We start from the raw sequence: 15,492 nt of genomic DNA on the forward strand, positions 1-15,492 counted from the left end.
ACAATATCATTAATATCACACACAAATAAAATTTTGCTGAAGATCATTCAAAAGTGGCTGCAGCAGTGTATCTACGGGGAATGGCCAGAAATTCAAGCTGGATTCAGAAGACACGGAACCAGGGATATCATTGCTGATGTCAGATGGACCTTGGCTGAAAGCAGAGAATACCAGAAAGATGTTTACCTGTGTTTTATTGACTATGCAAAGGCATTTGACTGTGTGGATCATAGCAAATCATGGATAACAGTGCAAAGAATGGAAATTCTATAACATTTAATTGTGCTCAAAGGAACCTGTACATAGATCAATAGGCAGTTGTTTGTAATGAACAAGGGGATGCTGCTTGGTTTAAAGTCAGGAAAGGTGTGTGTCAAGGTTGTATCCTTGTACCATACCTATTCAATCTGTATGCTGACCAAATAATCCGAGAAACTGGATTATATGAAGAAGAACGTGGCATCAGGATTGGAGGAAGATTCATTAATAACATGCGATATGCAGATGACAACCTTACTTGCTGAAAGAGGACTTGAAGCACTTACTGATGAAGATCAAAGCCCACAGCTTTCAGTACGGATTACACCTCAACATAAAGAAAACAAAAATCCTCACAACTGGACCAAAAAGCCACATCATGTTAAATGGAGAAAAGGTTGAAGTTGTCAAGGGTTTCATTTTACTTGGATCCACAATTAACACCCATGGAAGCAGCAGTCAGGAAATCAAAAGATGCATCGCATTTGGCAAATCTGCTGCAAAAGATCTCATTAAAGTGTTGAAAAGCAATGATGTCACCTTGAAGACTAATGTGTGCCTGACCCAAGCCATGATGTTTTCAATCGTCTCATATGCACGTGAAAGCCAAACGATGAATCAGGAAGACCAAAGAACTGATTCCTTTGAGTTGTGGTATTGGAGAATAATACGCTGCCAAAAGAATGAATAAATCTGTCTTGGAAGAAGTACAAACAGAACGCTCCCTATAAGCAACTATGGCGAGACTAGTCTCACGTTGGACATGTCGTTAGAAGGCATCAGTCCCTGGAGAAGAACATCATGCTTGGTGAAGCAGACGGTCAGCCAAAAAGAGGAAGAAGCTCAATGAAATGGATTGACACACTGGCTACAACAGTGGGGTTAAGGATAACGATTGTGAGGATGGCACAGGACCAGGCAGTGTTTCGTTCATGAACAGAGGGCTGTTAGGAGTCGGAACGGATTGACTGCATTTAACAACAAGCATAGTGGCAGGCATATAGTGGGAGCCCATACATGTTTATTTAATGAATTAATAAAGGATGAAACCAAATGATGAGTGACGATAAAAGAACGAACGAGACTCGTGACAGAAAGGAGGGAGAAGACATGAAATATCTGCTTGGTGAGCACCGGTTGCGAGGCGCGGCGCGGCGCCCAGCTGAGGTCACGGGCGCCGGCGGCCCTGGTGACGTCACCACGCCTGCGCTTTGGAGCTCGCTGAGGCTCTAGTGGCGCGGGCGCTTCCTCGCCTTTTCTGGTGACTGAGGGGCTTTGCTGTGACCCCGACACAGCCCAGGCTACCTGCCGAGCCGTCAGGTCCTAGCAGTGGCCTTCGGGGACCACTGCCCCGGCATTGGCCGCCAGCCTTCAGGTCTGGGCCGCTCTCCCGCGGGGAGAACATCTCCTCAGGACCATGTCCAGGCCGAGTAGCGTCTCTCCGCGGCCCCCAGCTCCCGGCGGGGGCGGTGGAGGCGGAAGCGGCGGTGGAGGGGGCGGCCCAGCGCAGTGTGGCCTCGGGGGCGGTGGCCGGGCCAGGGGGCTGAAGGACATTCGTATCGACGAGGAGGTGAAGATAGCAGTCAATATCGCCCTGGAGCGATTCCGGTACGGGGACCAGAGAGGTGAGGTTCCTGACAGGGACCCCGCCGGCTGGCGTTCCCCCAAACTCGGACCTTCGGAGTGAGCGGGCTGCCCCCTCCACCTCAGAGAAGGAGAGAGGACCTGGGCCGCCCACCCTAACCCACCCGAGTGAGCCGGCGACCTTCCTACTCCTTGCGGCCTCAGAGGCGGGCCGGGGGCTGGGACCGCGGTAGCTCGCCCTCGGGTGGGATGTGTAGGACCGAACAGTGTCCCTCGGATCGGTAGGGTTATGGGGCACTTTGCCTGGCGTCAGAAGGCGAAAAGGTCAGGTTGTTACCCGTGACAGAGGCATTTCTTTCTCCGTGGAGAGGCTAAGCCACTGTCTTTTAGGTACTGGTATTTGATATCTTTTTTTTTTTAAGTAAAAGATTGTAGTCTTATCAGAGTCGTGTTTAACCTATAAAAGTAGAAGAATAGAAGGAAATCAAACATAAATACATTGGCAATATGTGGTGCTTTGTTCAAATCCTAGGAGCGTTATAAACATTGAAAAAAGTTAAACCTGTTGCGGCATGTGAAGCATCTTCCGTGTCTCTTAAGGTTAGAAAGCTGCTTGTCTTGGGTCACCAAATGCAGAACCAGCAGCCGACCTGTGGTGATCTGTACGATGTATATTCAGTGTTCATCCTGGGTCGCTGGGTTAAAAAGGGGACCCCCTAACTCTGGAAGCTTATGGTCCAAAACAGAATGACCTGAACAGAGTGATTCTGAACTTACATCAAACAAATGTAAAACCTGAGCAATATATAACTACAAAATTCAGCCTGAAATATTGAAATATGAATTCTCTGAAGTTTCAAAAGCAAAGCAAATTGAGTTTGATGTTGAGCTTTCATAATGGTTGAGCATACCTCATCGTTGATGGAAGTTAACATTTTGTTAAAACAAGTGAGGACTAAGTTAAGGTAGTAAAATATGTCCATTAGCCATTATACCAAGTCAAGATTGCAGCACAAATAGGAGTACTGTTTGATGAACATCAGAGTTCTTTATCACATTTAGGTCTAATACTTAGATGACATTTTATTAATATGAAAATTCTGGTAGACATTTAGTAGTTATTGAGTTAATATCTAAAAAAAAATATATCTACATATCAAAAATTTAGTAAGAATAAATATGATTATATGCTTGTGATTTTTTATTTCATATTTTGCATATATGTGTGTATTGAAGCACCTTGAAAGAAAGTTGCCTATCCAGAAGTGGTACTGACGATTTTATGTCTTTTTCCATATAGAAATGGAATTTCCTTCTTCTTTGACCAGTACTGAAAGAGCCTTTATTCATCGATTGAGTCAGTCTCTTGGTTTGGTCTCTAAAAGTAAAGGGTAAGCTGATAACTCTCTTTATTTAAAAAGGAAAAGATTATTTGCAAAAAAAAGGGAAAATGTTTCTGACTACACTTAAATAGTTATTATTGTTTTAGATTCACATTGTTAATTACCTGCATGTAGATAGACTATCAGATCTGTACTCAGTTGACATCTCTTCCTCCTGTGCTCCCTAGCCCTGCGGCAAAAAAAAAAAAAAGCTAAGTTTTAACGTGTAAGAAAAAATAGTTTAAAACTTGAAGTTGATTGCTTGAGAAAAATGTTTTCTTTTTTAATAGAAATAAAGTACCTATTTTTTAAAGAATGAATGGAAAAATGATACTAAGTACAGTTATTTATAGAGCTTATCTCTGTAATTATAAGCTTTAGATCAAATTCTTATTGTTTTCTTTCCTACCGAGAAGTGAAGAATCTGATGATTAGAAATGGTTAAGTGGAGCAGGAAGAAACTACGTAGTGTGTGTGTGTTTCACTGACCAATAGGGGAAAAAGTCATTTGAGCCATCCAAATTTAAGAACTCTAAAATTCTGTGGAGCTGTTTCATTTTGGGAATAGAGATTGTGAGATTGATAAAGAACAGAGTTTCTCAATATTGTCACTATTACAGTTTGGTCTGGTAAACAAATAATTTATAAGATCAGCACAAAGCTGGTTCCTATGAGGTGGAGGTTAAAGATGTCCCAATTGGGCAACTTTTCCAGACTGCTATACTACTCTATCATCTATAACATCGACTACTTTCTTTCCTCTCAGTACCCTCCCTCCCATCTTTGGGTTTGCTAATTTGCTGCAGCGTCTCACAGAACTCACAACCTGTGTACAGGAAATAGCTCATGCAGTTGTAGAGGCTGGCAGGTCCCAAATCTGTGGGTCAGGAGTAGGCCTCTCCCAACCCATGTGGCTGCAGGGGCTGATGAACTCAAACCAGAAGTTCAGACCACAGGCTGCTAGCTCACAAGGTTGCAGAAGTTGACAATCAGGTCACAATACGCCACCAGCCCATGGGGCTGCAGAGGCCCGCGAATCCTAGAATCGGCAAGTCAGATTGCAGACCTCTGGCGCCAGTCCCAAGAAGCAGAAGTCAATCAATCATGGGATCCTGAGGCACAGAGAGAGAGCCCTGCCAGGGCATCCACGCATATACCTTAGAGGCGGGCCACACCACATGGAAGGGCATAACTTGAGTAAGGGTGGGACTTAAATCACACCCTCCTGCAATGCTGTGACCCAAGGGCCCAAAACACACCCCACACCAGTCCTGCCTCATCAACATGTAGAGGTCAGAATCCACAACACATGAAGTGGAGGATAGCCAAACAATATTGAGAATAATGGCCTAGCCAAGTTCACACATATCGCCAACAGGTTCTGTATACCTTATTTGCATAGTCCCACTCAGTCATTGTGTATAAGTCACAAAGACTATGGCTGGAAGGGCCATATTAAGTAATTCATTTCACTGCAGCTGGAGAATTCTTTGTTGGTGGGCTGTCATTTACATTGTAGGATGTTTAGCATATGTGGCTTCTACCCACTAGAAGCTGATAATATCTACCATACCAGTTGTGACAGTGCCTCTAGACATTGCCATGTGTCCCTTCTGATATAGAGGACGGACAAATATAAAATTTCAGCTTACCTGTTTTTAGGTTAAGAAGAGGGAAAATAAAACTACACACCTACACACACACATCACACATTATGTATATGTCAAGTAAGAATGAGTAGGAAAATCCTGAGATTAAAGTATGTTTTCTCAGAAAAATACTGAGAATGAGTGTCTTGCGTGTGAATGCCCGGTGCTAGATTAGTGACCCAGACGAGGGATTTAGCTTAAGTGAATGTGTAATTGTGGTTAGGTTCTTGAGCATGCTCAAATTATAGTCTAGTAGGTAAAATACTGTACTGGAAAATAAAAATCCTTTATTCAAAAACACCTGGGCCAAATATGTTTTGAGATTCAGATTTTAGAAAAGGATTATGGTGCATTTGCCGTGTATTATGCAGTACCCCTAATAAAGTATTGGTGTCGCCTTTAATCACATTAATATTTCTGTTGGAAAAATGTATGAATATTCACAGAGAGATTATAAATTAAGACTTTAAATACCCTCATGCCAGCTGGGTCAGGTTTTGTTGCTAAATTACGTTGTTGCAAACTTACAGAAAAACTTACAGTTTTCATAGCTTTTTGGGTTTCAGCATTGCAGATAAGGGGTGGGCCTGTAGTACAAAAGACCTGTTAATAAATGCACAGTTCTTAGCTACATCATTTATGTGATTTTGAGTTCCAAACAGTTGACTTAGAAATAACCATTAGAAATGACTCTTAGAAAAGCAGTCTGTTTTAGAATTGACTACCTCTGCTTCAGTTCAGTATCATGATCACTTAAGGTATGACCCAGAATGGACAGACATCTAGGGAGGGGGTGAGCAAGAAAGAAATTATCAGGACAAAGAAGAAGGATTAGGGAACCTTGAGTCAGAGAGAGAGAGAAAGAGGGAAAAGGAAAGAGATGCTAAGGGAAGCAAGGCATCCCTACCTGCTCATCCAGTCCCCAATATCTGTTTCCCAAACCTTCTTATCAAACATCCTAGTTCCCTCTTTCACCTTTTCATCTTTGTGCAAACTAAGTAACCATATTTATCTAATGACCCTCATGATTTTCAAATACCTTTCTTCCTTTTCACAGGTATGAAAGTGTGTCTTCTTAGGAAAATCTAAAGGAAAGAATATGTATGTTTTCTCAGCAAAATATGAAGAACTAAATTACGTTGAATATACTTGTCAATCCTCTAATTTTTTTCACTTATATGAGAATTTGTTCCTGAGTTATATTTCAACGGTTTTGTGATCACTCTTGGGCAAAGATTTTTTTCCACCCTTCAGCGTTAAATTCATGGCCTTTATTGTTGTTGTTGTTGGTAATTTCCATGGAGTCAGCTCCAAATCATGGTGACCATAATGAAATGTTGCCTGGTCCTGTGCCATCTTCATGAGCGTTGGTATGTTTGAGTCCGTTATTGAAGCTGTTATGTCAGTCCACCTCACTGAGGGTCACCCTCATTTTTGCCGACCCTTTTCATAGACTTTACAATTTAGTTTTTTGGCTATTTTTACTTTGTGCCTGATAATTACAGTTCCTCAGTACATATTTGAGAGACAACCTGGTATAGAGGAAAGGGTAAGAAATCTGGGTTCTACTTCCAGTCTCTCACTGCCTCATCCTTTAGCTTTGGTTAAGTTCCTAAACTTTGAAGGCCTGTTTTCTTAAATGTAGTAAATGAAGGGTTAATCTTTTCATTTTAATGATGATTTTAATATTCTGTAGTTTATTTTAAGGAGCCCTGATGACACAGTGGTTAAGCACTGACCTGCTAACCGAAAGGTTTGAACCCATCAGCCACTCTGTGGGAGAAAGATGTGGCAGTCTGCTCCGTAAAGATTTACAGCCTTGGAATCCCTATGGGGCTGTTCTGCTCTGCCCTATAGGGTCACTAGGAGTTGGAATTGACTCAATGGCAATGGGGGTAGTTTATTTTGAGCTTCTTTTAAGGTTTTTAAAAATAGCTTTCAGGCTTCCTGTGTGATAATTTGCAATTTCTTTCTCATCAATTTCTCCTTTTTGCCATCATTTCTTTCAAAATGAAGCCATGTGTGTTGGATTTTGGTTTCCATCTTCTACTAAAGAATTGAATTTAGTTTGGTTTTGATTATTTTTTTTAATTGCTCATCTTTTGATGAAAATGTTCTTCTTAGAGTAATATACCCGTTTTGTGATCTTTGTATATCCTGAAATTTTCTTTGAAACTCTAGTCAGATTTCCCAAACCAAAATCTTCACCTCTTTACAGTTTGTTTACTTTTTTCCCCAACTAAGACCCCTGTGCTTTGGTCCTAAGAGCACATTTTTCTTAATTTTTAGTTTGTTTATGAACAAAACAAAATCCCTTGCCTCTTCTTCTTAGTCCAGGTTAGACAGAATGGAATTTACAAAATAAACTTTTAAATGGAATTTACAAAATAAAAGCTTGTGGATGAGAAAATATAAAGTATATGAAGGTAGGTTTTCCAAGTACATGTTTCTTATCCTGTGCTTGCTGAAGTCTCTGCTTACTGGGTACCTGACAGCTGTACTTAGAAGGCTCAACTCTAGAAGAAAACTCCCTTTTCAGATTTGGCTTACTGCTTCCATTGCCTTCTACCTTGAAAGGTTGCATTAAAGTGATCAACTCTAGTTAGTGAATTTTTGGATGTCCACTGGGGAAAACTATGGTTTCCAATAATTATAAAAGCAGCTAAAATTTGTTAAGTGCTCTTGTGTTAGGTGCTTCAAATGGATTATTATTTAATCCTCACAACAATCTTGTGGGTTCTGTTATTAACATCTGGTGCTTACATAGCAGATGAGGCAATTAAAGCTTAGAGTAGGTTAAATAATTTTTCAAGGCCACACAACTAGTAAATGGAAGAGCCGGAATTTAAACAAAGTTAATGTTCAGTTAATTTTTGATGTTCACAGTAAATTCATAGCAATGTACTGTCAAGAGTATTGTCATAGCAAGGTATTGTCAGGAGTTAGAATGAAAACATTATAGGGCTTATCCTCCACGCTGCTTTCTAGGCTATGAAGGCCACAAAAAGAACAAATTTACCACAACTATAGTGACCATGGTATGAAAGCAACTGTGTTTAGTGAAAAAAATAAAGTTAACTGGTTGGTTTTTTAGTTTCTAGGTAATCATAAAAAAGTGTGAATTAGTATGTTACAAACTTTAAGAAAATTATAATTCTGTATTACAGTATTGGAGAGGAAATGGTTAAAATTATTTTAATTGTTTATCCCTACGGCATCACTTAAGAATGGCACACAATGACAACAAATACTTGTTAAGGAATAGATGACACCATAGAAAGTTTACAGTTCATTAAAGGATTCACTAATGAATTTTCAGAAATTAAAAATCTTAGTAAATTGAAGGGCTCATTTAGTAGATTTAGATAGCTACAGCTTTATGGATTAATTACAAGTTTAATATCAGTCTTAAGATGAAGATATTATTGAACAATTTAATATCTTAGGAAAATTAAAAAACTATCCATGTAATTTTCATTGTATTTGTAGCTGTGTTGCATATTTCTATAATATGATAGTGACATTAACAAATAGTTAAAAATTTCTGAAGAATTTGGGTAATTTTTTAAAATATAAGAAATGATGTTTTTCTGACTATAATTATAATAATAAACCTAAACCAAACCAATTGCCTTTGCATCATATGTGACTCATGGCGACCCCCATGATCAATGATTGTGACCTTTTGGAAATAGATTGGCAGGCCTTCTTCTGAGGTGCCTCTGGATGGATTTGAATTGACAGTTTTTTGGTTAAGTGTTCTGCTGCTAACCAAAAGGTCAGCAGTTGAAATCCACCAGCCGCTCCTTGGAGACACTATGGGGCAGTTCTACCATGTCCTCTAGGGTCGCTGTGAGTCAGAATCATCTAGATGACAGTGGGTTTTTTTGTTGTTGTTAACTAAGCACTCAACAGTTTGTGCCACAGGGCTTCTTAATTATAATAATAAAAACTTTTATTTAGTGCTTACCCTTTAACAGATACTGTATTTTACATGCATTATCTCATTTAATCATATGATGGTCCTTTGAGGTAGCTATTACAGGTTTCCCTTGCTATCCGAGAGTAGAGCGTTCCTATGAAGCCTTTCATAAGTGGAAATGGCATAAAGCGAAGAAGCAGTTACCATTAATTTGTATGGAAAGAACTTTTGAGCATTCCCAGACCCCAAAAATAACCTACCAAATCATAGCAAATAACGCATAAAACTTTTATGAGCTCTCTTAGCTTTCTGATACCATAGGATACACTGTGCTAACAGATGCACAAAACAAATCGAGTTAAAGCACAGATGCTCACAGACACAGTTCAACAGTATGGTGGCTTAATGCCGAGATGCTGAGTGTAGTTCCCAGGGAAGGAGCTTGGTGATGCCACTCTCGCTGCTTGGGATACGCGCTGCATCTTTAATGGCTTGCTGCAAAACAAACCATGAAAGCTATTTCTGCTTTTTGCCTTTTTTCTTAAAAGCTAAAATCCTCTTCGAATTTCTTTTGGTTAGTGAAAACAGGTACTAATGTAGGTCTTTTGTAAAAGCAAAAAGGTGTAAAGCGAACTTTGGAAAAGCAGAGGATACCTGTATTTTTATCTTAGACTCAGAGCCACAGTTTGCTTATGATCCCACAGCTGGAGTAGTAGAGCTGGAATTCAGACCCAGGTCTGTATGCCTTCAGAACCTGAGCCCTTAACCAGTACTACACTGCTAGGTTAGGGACATGTGTGATTAAATCAGTCAAAACACATTTGAAGACTTCCTGTGTGATAACATTGTATAAAAGGCATGGTCAGTCCTGGGCCGGTTGAAGAAACAAATACTCCTGTATTACATAACTTGAGAACAATTATAAATCATTATTACCTTACAATTAAAGGCTAGGGCTAGAAACTTTGAAAAAGTTCATTAAAAAAAAAAAATGTACATCTGAAAATAGTTGTTAGGAATGCTGATATATGCTTTTTTGGTCCAACCACTTAACTTGGCTCTCTTAACAGATCTTCATGGAGTGTGACATTACATTACCAGCATGCTGTGGAAACATTCAGTGGGACATTCTAGTGTGAATGGTGAACTGTAACTTTTTCATTATCATTTCTAGATTCTTTTGTTCAAGTTGGTCTCCCTCTGTATGCTTCCCAGCATGTGTTAACTGGTGATGTTTTATCTACTATGAAGCCTGTTAGAGACAAACTTTAAAACTTATAGGTAAGTAAGCCTTTTTTGTTGATTTATAATAGGCTTTGTAACATTTTAAAATTATAAATGAAAATGGTCTTTTGACCATTTTAGCACCAGGCCCCTCTACTGATTTTTTTTTGGAGTGGGAGGACTTTCAGTATCTTATCTCAAAGCATTTTGATTTTTAAAAATGTTTTGCTTGAGATGTATTTTCTGAGTAGGCTTATATCATATGTGAACAGATTGACTATATGTGGTAAATAAATGATTTTTATTGATATTCAGGAAGGGAGCAAATAGATACCTAACTGTGAGGAAAAAAGATGGATCAGAAGCAGCTCATGCAATGATGACCTGTAATTTGACTCATAATACAAAACATGCTGTTAGGAGCCTAATTCAAAGATTTCCTGTCACCAATAAAGAGCGTACTGAACTTCTGCCTAAAACGGAAAGAGGGAATGTGTTTGCAGTTGAAGCTGGTATGTGTTTTCTGGGGAGCTTCCTTGTTTATCCTATTATTTGATGACTGTTCTTTTTCCATTTTAGATTTATTTTTAAAAGCTAAGATGAAATAAGATTTCTCATTTTGAATGGAGATTGTTAAAAATGACTGAAAGTTGTGAAAATTTTGGAATGAAATGTAACGTGAAGGCATGTCATAGAGTTGATACAAGTTTTTAGAAAAATGTTATACTAATAAACCAAACCAAACACATGCTTTCGAGTTGATTCTGAGTCAGCGACCCTATAGGACAGACTAGAACTGCCCCATAGGGTTTCCAAGGAGTGGCTGGTGGATTCATATAGGACCTTATAGCAACCTTATAGGTAAGAATTTCCCCTATTTCACAGTTGAAGAAACTAGGGCTTAGAGAAGTTAAATAATATGTTCACGTCCGCTCAACCAGCCAGTAAGCTGCATTGCTGGGATTAGACTGCAAGGGCTGGACTTTTCCTATATTACACTGCCATGACATACTAACAAGTAAGATTTTGAATTGGGGGCTTAGCTTCTGGTAAAAGACAGGACAGAGTCTTTAGTACATTAACTTGCTCAAAGGTAGATAAATGTGTATTTAGATTATAAAATGAAGTTGTAATTTTATTATTTGAAAAAATAACTTCTCTAATGAGAAAATTATTTTATCTTCTATACCCAACTACCTACCTGTTGCCGTCGAGTCGATTCCGACTCATACCTACCACCACACTCATAGCAACCCTATAAGACAGAGTAGGACTGCCCCATAGGGTATCCAAGGAGTGCTTGCTGAATTTGAACTGCCAACCTTTTCATTAGCAGCAGCAGCAGCTCTTAACCACTAAGCCACCAGAGTTTCCTAATAACCTATAGTGGTATAATTTGCGTAATTGTTACTGTCTGTTGGCGTGGGTCTGCATGATATAGGAAACACAGGATCCCCGATACCAAGAAACTTTTTTAAACAGATACACAACATTTTGAGCTATGTGAAGAATATAAAACACATTGTGCCTGTTTTTTATTTCTTCTTGGTTAGTTAAATGTGAATGTTGGCAAAAATGTTCAGTTAGGAAATTTGTTAAGCATTAGAGCCTTATATTTACAAATATTATTCTATTTGATCTTAAGTGTATAACTTCAAACGTGTTATTTTCCTTTTTCTTAATGTGTTTTCATATTGTATGTAACAGATTTTATAAGTTGGATACATTATGTTTCATACTATAAAATTTTAATTTTCTGTGATATTATTGATGGAAACCTAAAGCAAGCCTCAAGAGCATTTTAGAGTATCAAAATTGTCTTTAATGGTTATTGATGATTGACTTTTGTGCATTTTTAAGCACCATGCACCAAAAATACTGTGGAGAAATTAGTGTTTTAATTGATACTGAAATTTGTAACATGTTCTGTAAAGATATTAAGCGTAGGATTACAACAGATTTTAAGGCAGTGCTTGCTAACTTTATGTAGACTGAATAGAGAAGAAACACTTAAAAGGAATTAATTAGCCTTAATAATTTGAAAGGTTAGAAACTATCTTTGTTTTTATGCTTGTTTTTCAATGTTGATCATAATTTTTTTGCTCTTTTTTCATTTTCAAAGAAAATCGGGAAATGAGCAAGACAAGTGGACGACTTAACAATGGTATACCTCAGATTCCAGTGAAAAGAGGAGAATCCGAATTTGATTCTTTCAGGCAATCTCTTCCAGTGTTTGAGAAACAAGAAGAAATTGTTAAAATAATTAAAGAGAATAAAGTAGTTTTGATTGTGGGAGAAACTGGGTCAGGAAAGACCACACAGGTTTGTTTCTTTTTTGTTGTTTATAGGACAAGAAAGAAATATTTTATCCCATTTTGTAGTTTTATATCAAATCTATAGCACATGTATTTTAGAGATAACATACATAAAATACTTAGCAAAATGTTTTGCACATAGTGGCTAAATTAGAAGTAATATTAATAACAACAAATATTATAAAGTTGACTGTAGAATGGAATTGATATGACAGATGAGGTTTGGATGTTTAGAATCAAGGTGGTTCATCATCATAAAGTTTTACTAATAGGACAACAGATGGGAAGTAAGGCATGATGATATGACTTTTTCCTGTTTATATTCCTTAACTTTCAGTATATTAAAAGAGTAAAATGACTTTGCTTTTGCTAGAGATTCAGATAAGATAGTCAATATAATTGTGCATTTTCTTCTTTTATGGACAAATAAATTTGCTTTTCACAATTGCCTAAGATTTCCTGTGGTTGTATTGGTTGGTTTAATAACTTGAGTGGTGAGAGAGGTTGACCAGAAACCTCACCAGAGTCATTTATTTGTAAGACCTAACCATTTTCACAGAAGTATAACTCTTTATCCCTAAAACTTGAGTCTGTAAAACTAAATAATTGAAAGCATGACGAGATTTTTATCTGAAAACAATATATAATGTTTTTCTTTTACGCTTAAGTAAAATTCCATAAAGTCATTCCAGAGACTCTATCCAGATATCTTAGATTGTTATAATTGTTTTAATATTGGGGTAAATTTTGCCACTAGGCCTTAAGTGTAACAGTGTATTTATATTTAGTAGAGATTATGGAGTTTTGATAAAATATAACAAATGTTTTTATTTAAATGTCCTTGCTAATGATATTTGTATATTGGAATAATAGATGCCTGTTTTCACAATTATGTATATCATTTTATAAAATATGAAAAGATACTTGAGAATTTAACTAGGAATTAAATATACTTTTTCTTTTCAAGAAGAAACTATAAATCTAATGGGTTTAAACCTAAGAAATATTTGTAACTTGTTCAAGGAGTTAAAGAAAAATGCCACATTAAAATTACTAGTGTTTCTGTTTTATGAAATATAAACTTAACATAGCAGAATTTAAAGTTAATATCATTAGCCAGCTCCATCTTACCTTTAGTGATATTAGGTATTTGCAGAACTGTTTGAATTGTTTTTCTAATTCATGTTCGTTGTGTTAAATTCGAACATTATAGAAAATATTACGTAGGAAGTAAATGAGTTCTAATTCTCCTGCCACCCTTCTTCCCCCTACATTAGTCCAAAACTTGGACTATATTTTTCTGTTATTGTTTTGTTCTCATTATACCATTGACATACATTGTTTTATTTTTCTTTTGGCAAACTTGGGATAATATCATATGCACATTTTGAATCTTGCTTTTTTTCACTTAACAGGTAGTGGCTATTTAGAGAGATGCCTCATTTTAAAAACAATTCCATAGTATTCCTGATCATTTCTGTAGTAGCAGTTTATTTTGTGGCTGGGTTTTTGTAAGGATTATCTCATTTAAACCTTTCAATAAGCCTAAGACATGTAGACTTTATTATCTCCTTTTCAGATGAGGAATAAAAATAGAAACTTAGAGATGTTAACCTTCCCAAATTCACATAGCTAGGAAGTGGCAGAGCAGGAATTCAGACAAACTATCTTGCTCTTGTAATGTGCAATGAAACCTGTGAGAGCTAGATTTCAGCGGGGCTGCCTTGTCTTCTCAGGTCTCACAAGTTTTCTGCCTTTGACAGGATGCGGTCTTACCACTTTTCTGCCAGTCATTTTAGTGGAAAATATTTGAGTTTTCCTTCTCTGACAGTTTTTACCTTACACAGGTTCCGGCTTTCGCAGGTTTTACTGTACTTACTTTCGTACAGTGTATCATAATATTTTATTGCTTATTTGTGGGACTGTTTCAGTAGGATAAATTCCGAGACGTGGAAATGCTGGATCAAAGAAAGGATATGGCAGTTAAAATTTTAATAGCTATATTAACTAGCTATTGTCCAATAACTTTAAACAGTATTGAAAGTATTGAATGTTCCCATTTCTCTAAAGCCTGAGCAACAATGGAATAATTTTGTTTTACCTTTATCAATCTGACAAGCAAAATATGTTTTAATTTATAGTTCTTTGAGAATTAAGTATCTTTTCATCTGCTTATTGTATATTTGTTTATATTCTGTGAATTCCTTATTTATATCCCATTTTCTCTTGCCTTAATCACTGCTGAATTTATTTTTAAGAGTGCTTTATATATTATATATATATCTGTAATTTAATAGAAAAGTAATTTCTCCAAGCTTTTTGTTTGCTTTTTAGTTTTGCTTATGGCACCTTTACTTATTTAGTAGTTTTGTATTTTTTTTAATCAAATCTGTTTTTTTTTTTTTAAGGGCTTCTGCGTTACGGACAATGCTTAGAAAGGCTTTTCCTACCCCAAGATCATAAAAATATTTTCCTATACATATTTTATTCTAATACTTTTATACTTAGTTTTAAAAATCCACTTTGAATTTATTTTATTGTATCCTATCAGTAGAAATCTAATTTTTTTTGATATCTAGTTGTTCCAGTATAACTGTTATTTAGTAGCCTATCCTTTTCCCAATTTAAGATGCCACTTTTAATCAAATACTAAGTTTTTATAGTGCCTGTGTCTCTTTCAGAAACCCCGTGGTGTAGTGGTTAAGAGCTCGGCTGCTAACCAAAAGGTCAGCAGTTTGAATCCACCGGGTGCTCCTCAGAAACCCTATGGGGAAGGTCAGCTCTGTCCTATAGGGTTGCTATGAGTCGAAAATGACTTGATGCCAATGAGTTTGGTTTGGTGTTTTTTGTTTTTTTTTTTGATTTAGGTCTATTTCTGGAATTTTTGTTATGTATGTTTAATCATCTTTTCTTACACCAGGATCCACTTTTTTGCTTTTTAAATTTTACAGTATATATTACTATGTATAAAGATACTAGAATATATATGTATTATAGTTATTTTACAATATTCTTCATTATCGTCTATTTTTAAACAATTCTTGGTGGTTCTTGTGTATTTATGTTTCTGGATAAACTAGTAAAAGTCAGAGAATGAGAAATGCATGAAGAGATGCTCTCTGTCATTCGTAGTTAAAGAAATAAAAATCAAAACAATT

At 37.0% G+C, this 15,492-nt stretch overlaps 1 protein-coding gene across 7 annotated transcripts in view; it reads left to right on the top strand.

Annotated features, from left to right (window-relative positions):
- The first annotated feature begins 1,462 nt into the window (after positions 1–1,462).
- YTHDC2 (YTH N6-methyladenosine RNA binding protein C2) overlaps positions 1,463–15,492 on the top strand; it is a 70,803-nt gene continuing 56,773 nt past the window's right edge. For 3 of the 7 annotated variants that reach the window (XM_010589879.3, XM_023548169.2, XM_003405013.4), the window contains exons 1-4: positions 1,463–1,883; positions 3,143–3,233; positions 10,335–10,531; positions 12,142–12,341. In XM_010589879.3, coding sequence (XP_010588181.2) covers positions 1,676–1,883; positions 3,143–3,233; positions 10,335–10,531; positions 12,142–12,341 — 696 coding nt within the window. In that variant the 5' untranslated portion in view covers positions 1,463–1,675. The other 4 variants (XM_023548175.2, XM_064275092.1, XM_023548173.2 and 1 more) reach the window with 4 other exon arrangements.

This window comes from Loxodonta africana, chromosome 2 (genome assembly GCF_030014295.1).
Source record: "Loxodonta africana isolate mLoxAfr1 chromosome 2, mLoxAfr1.hap2, whole genome shotgun sequence".
NCBI classification, from domain to species: Eukaryota; Metazoa; Chordata; class Mammalia; order Proboscidea; family Elephantidae; genus Loxodonta; species Loxodonta africana.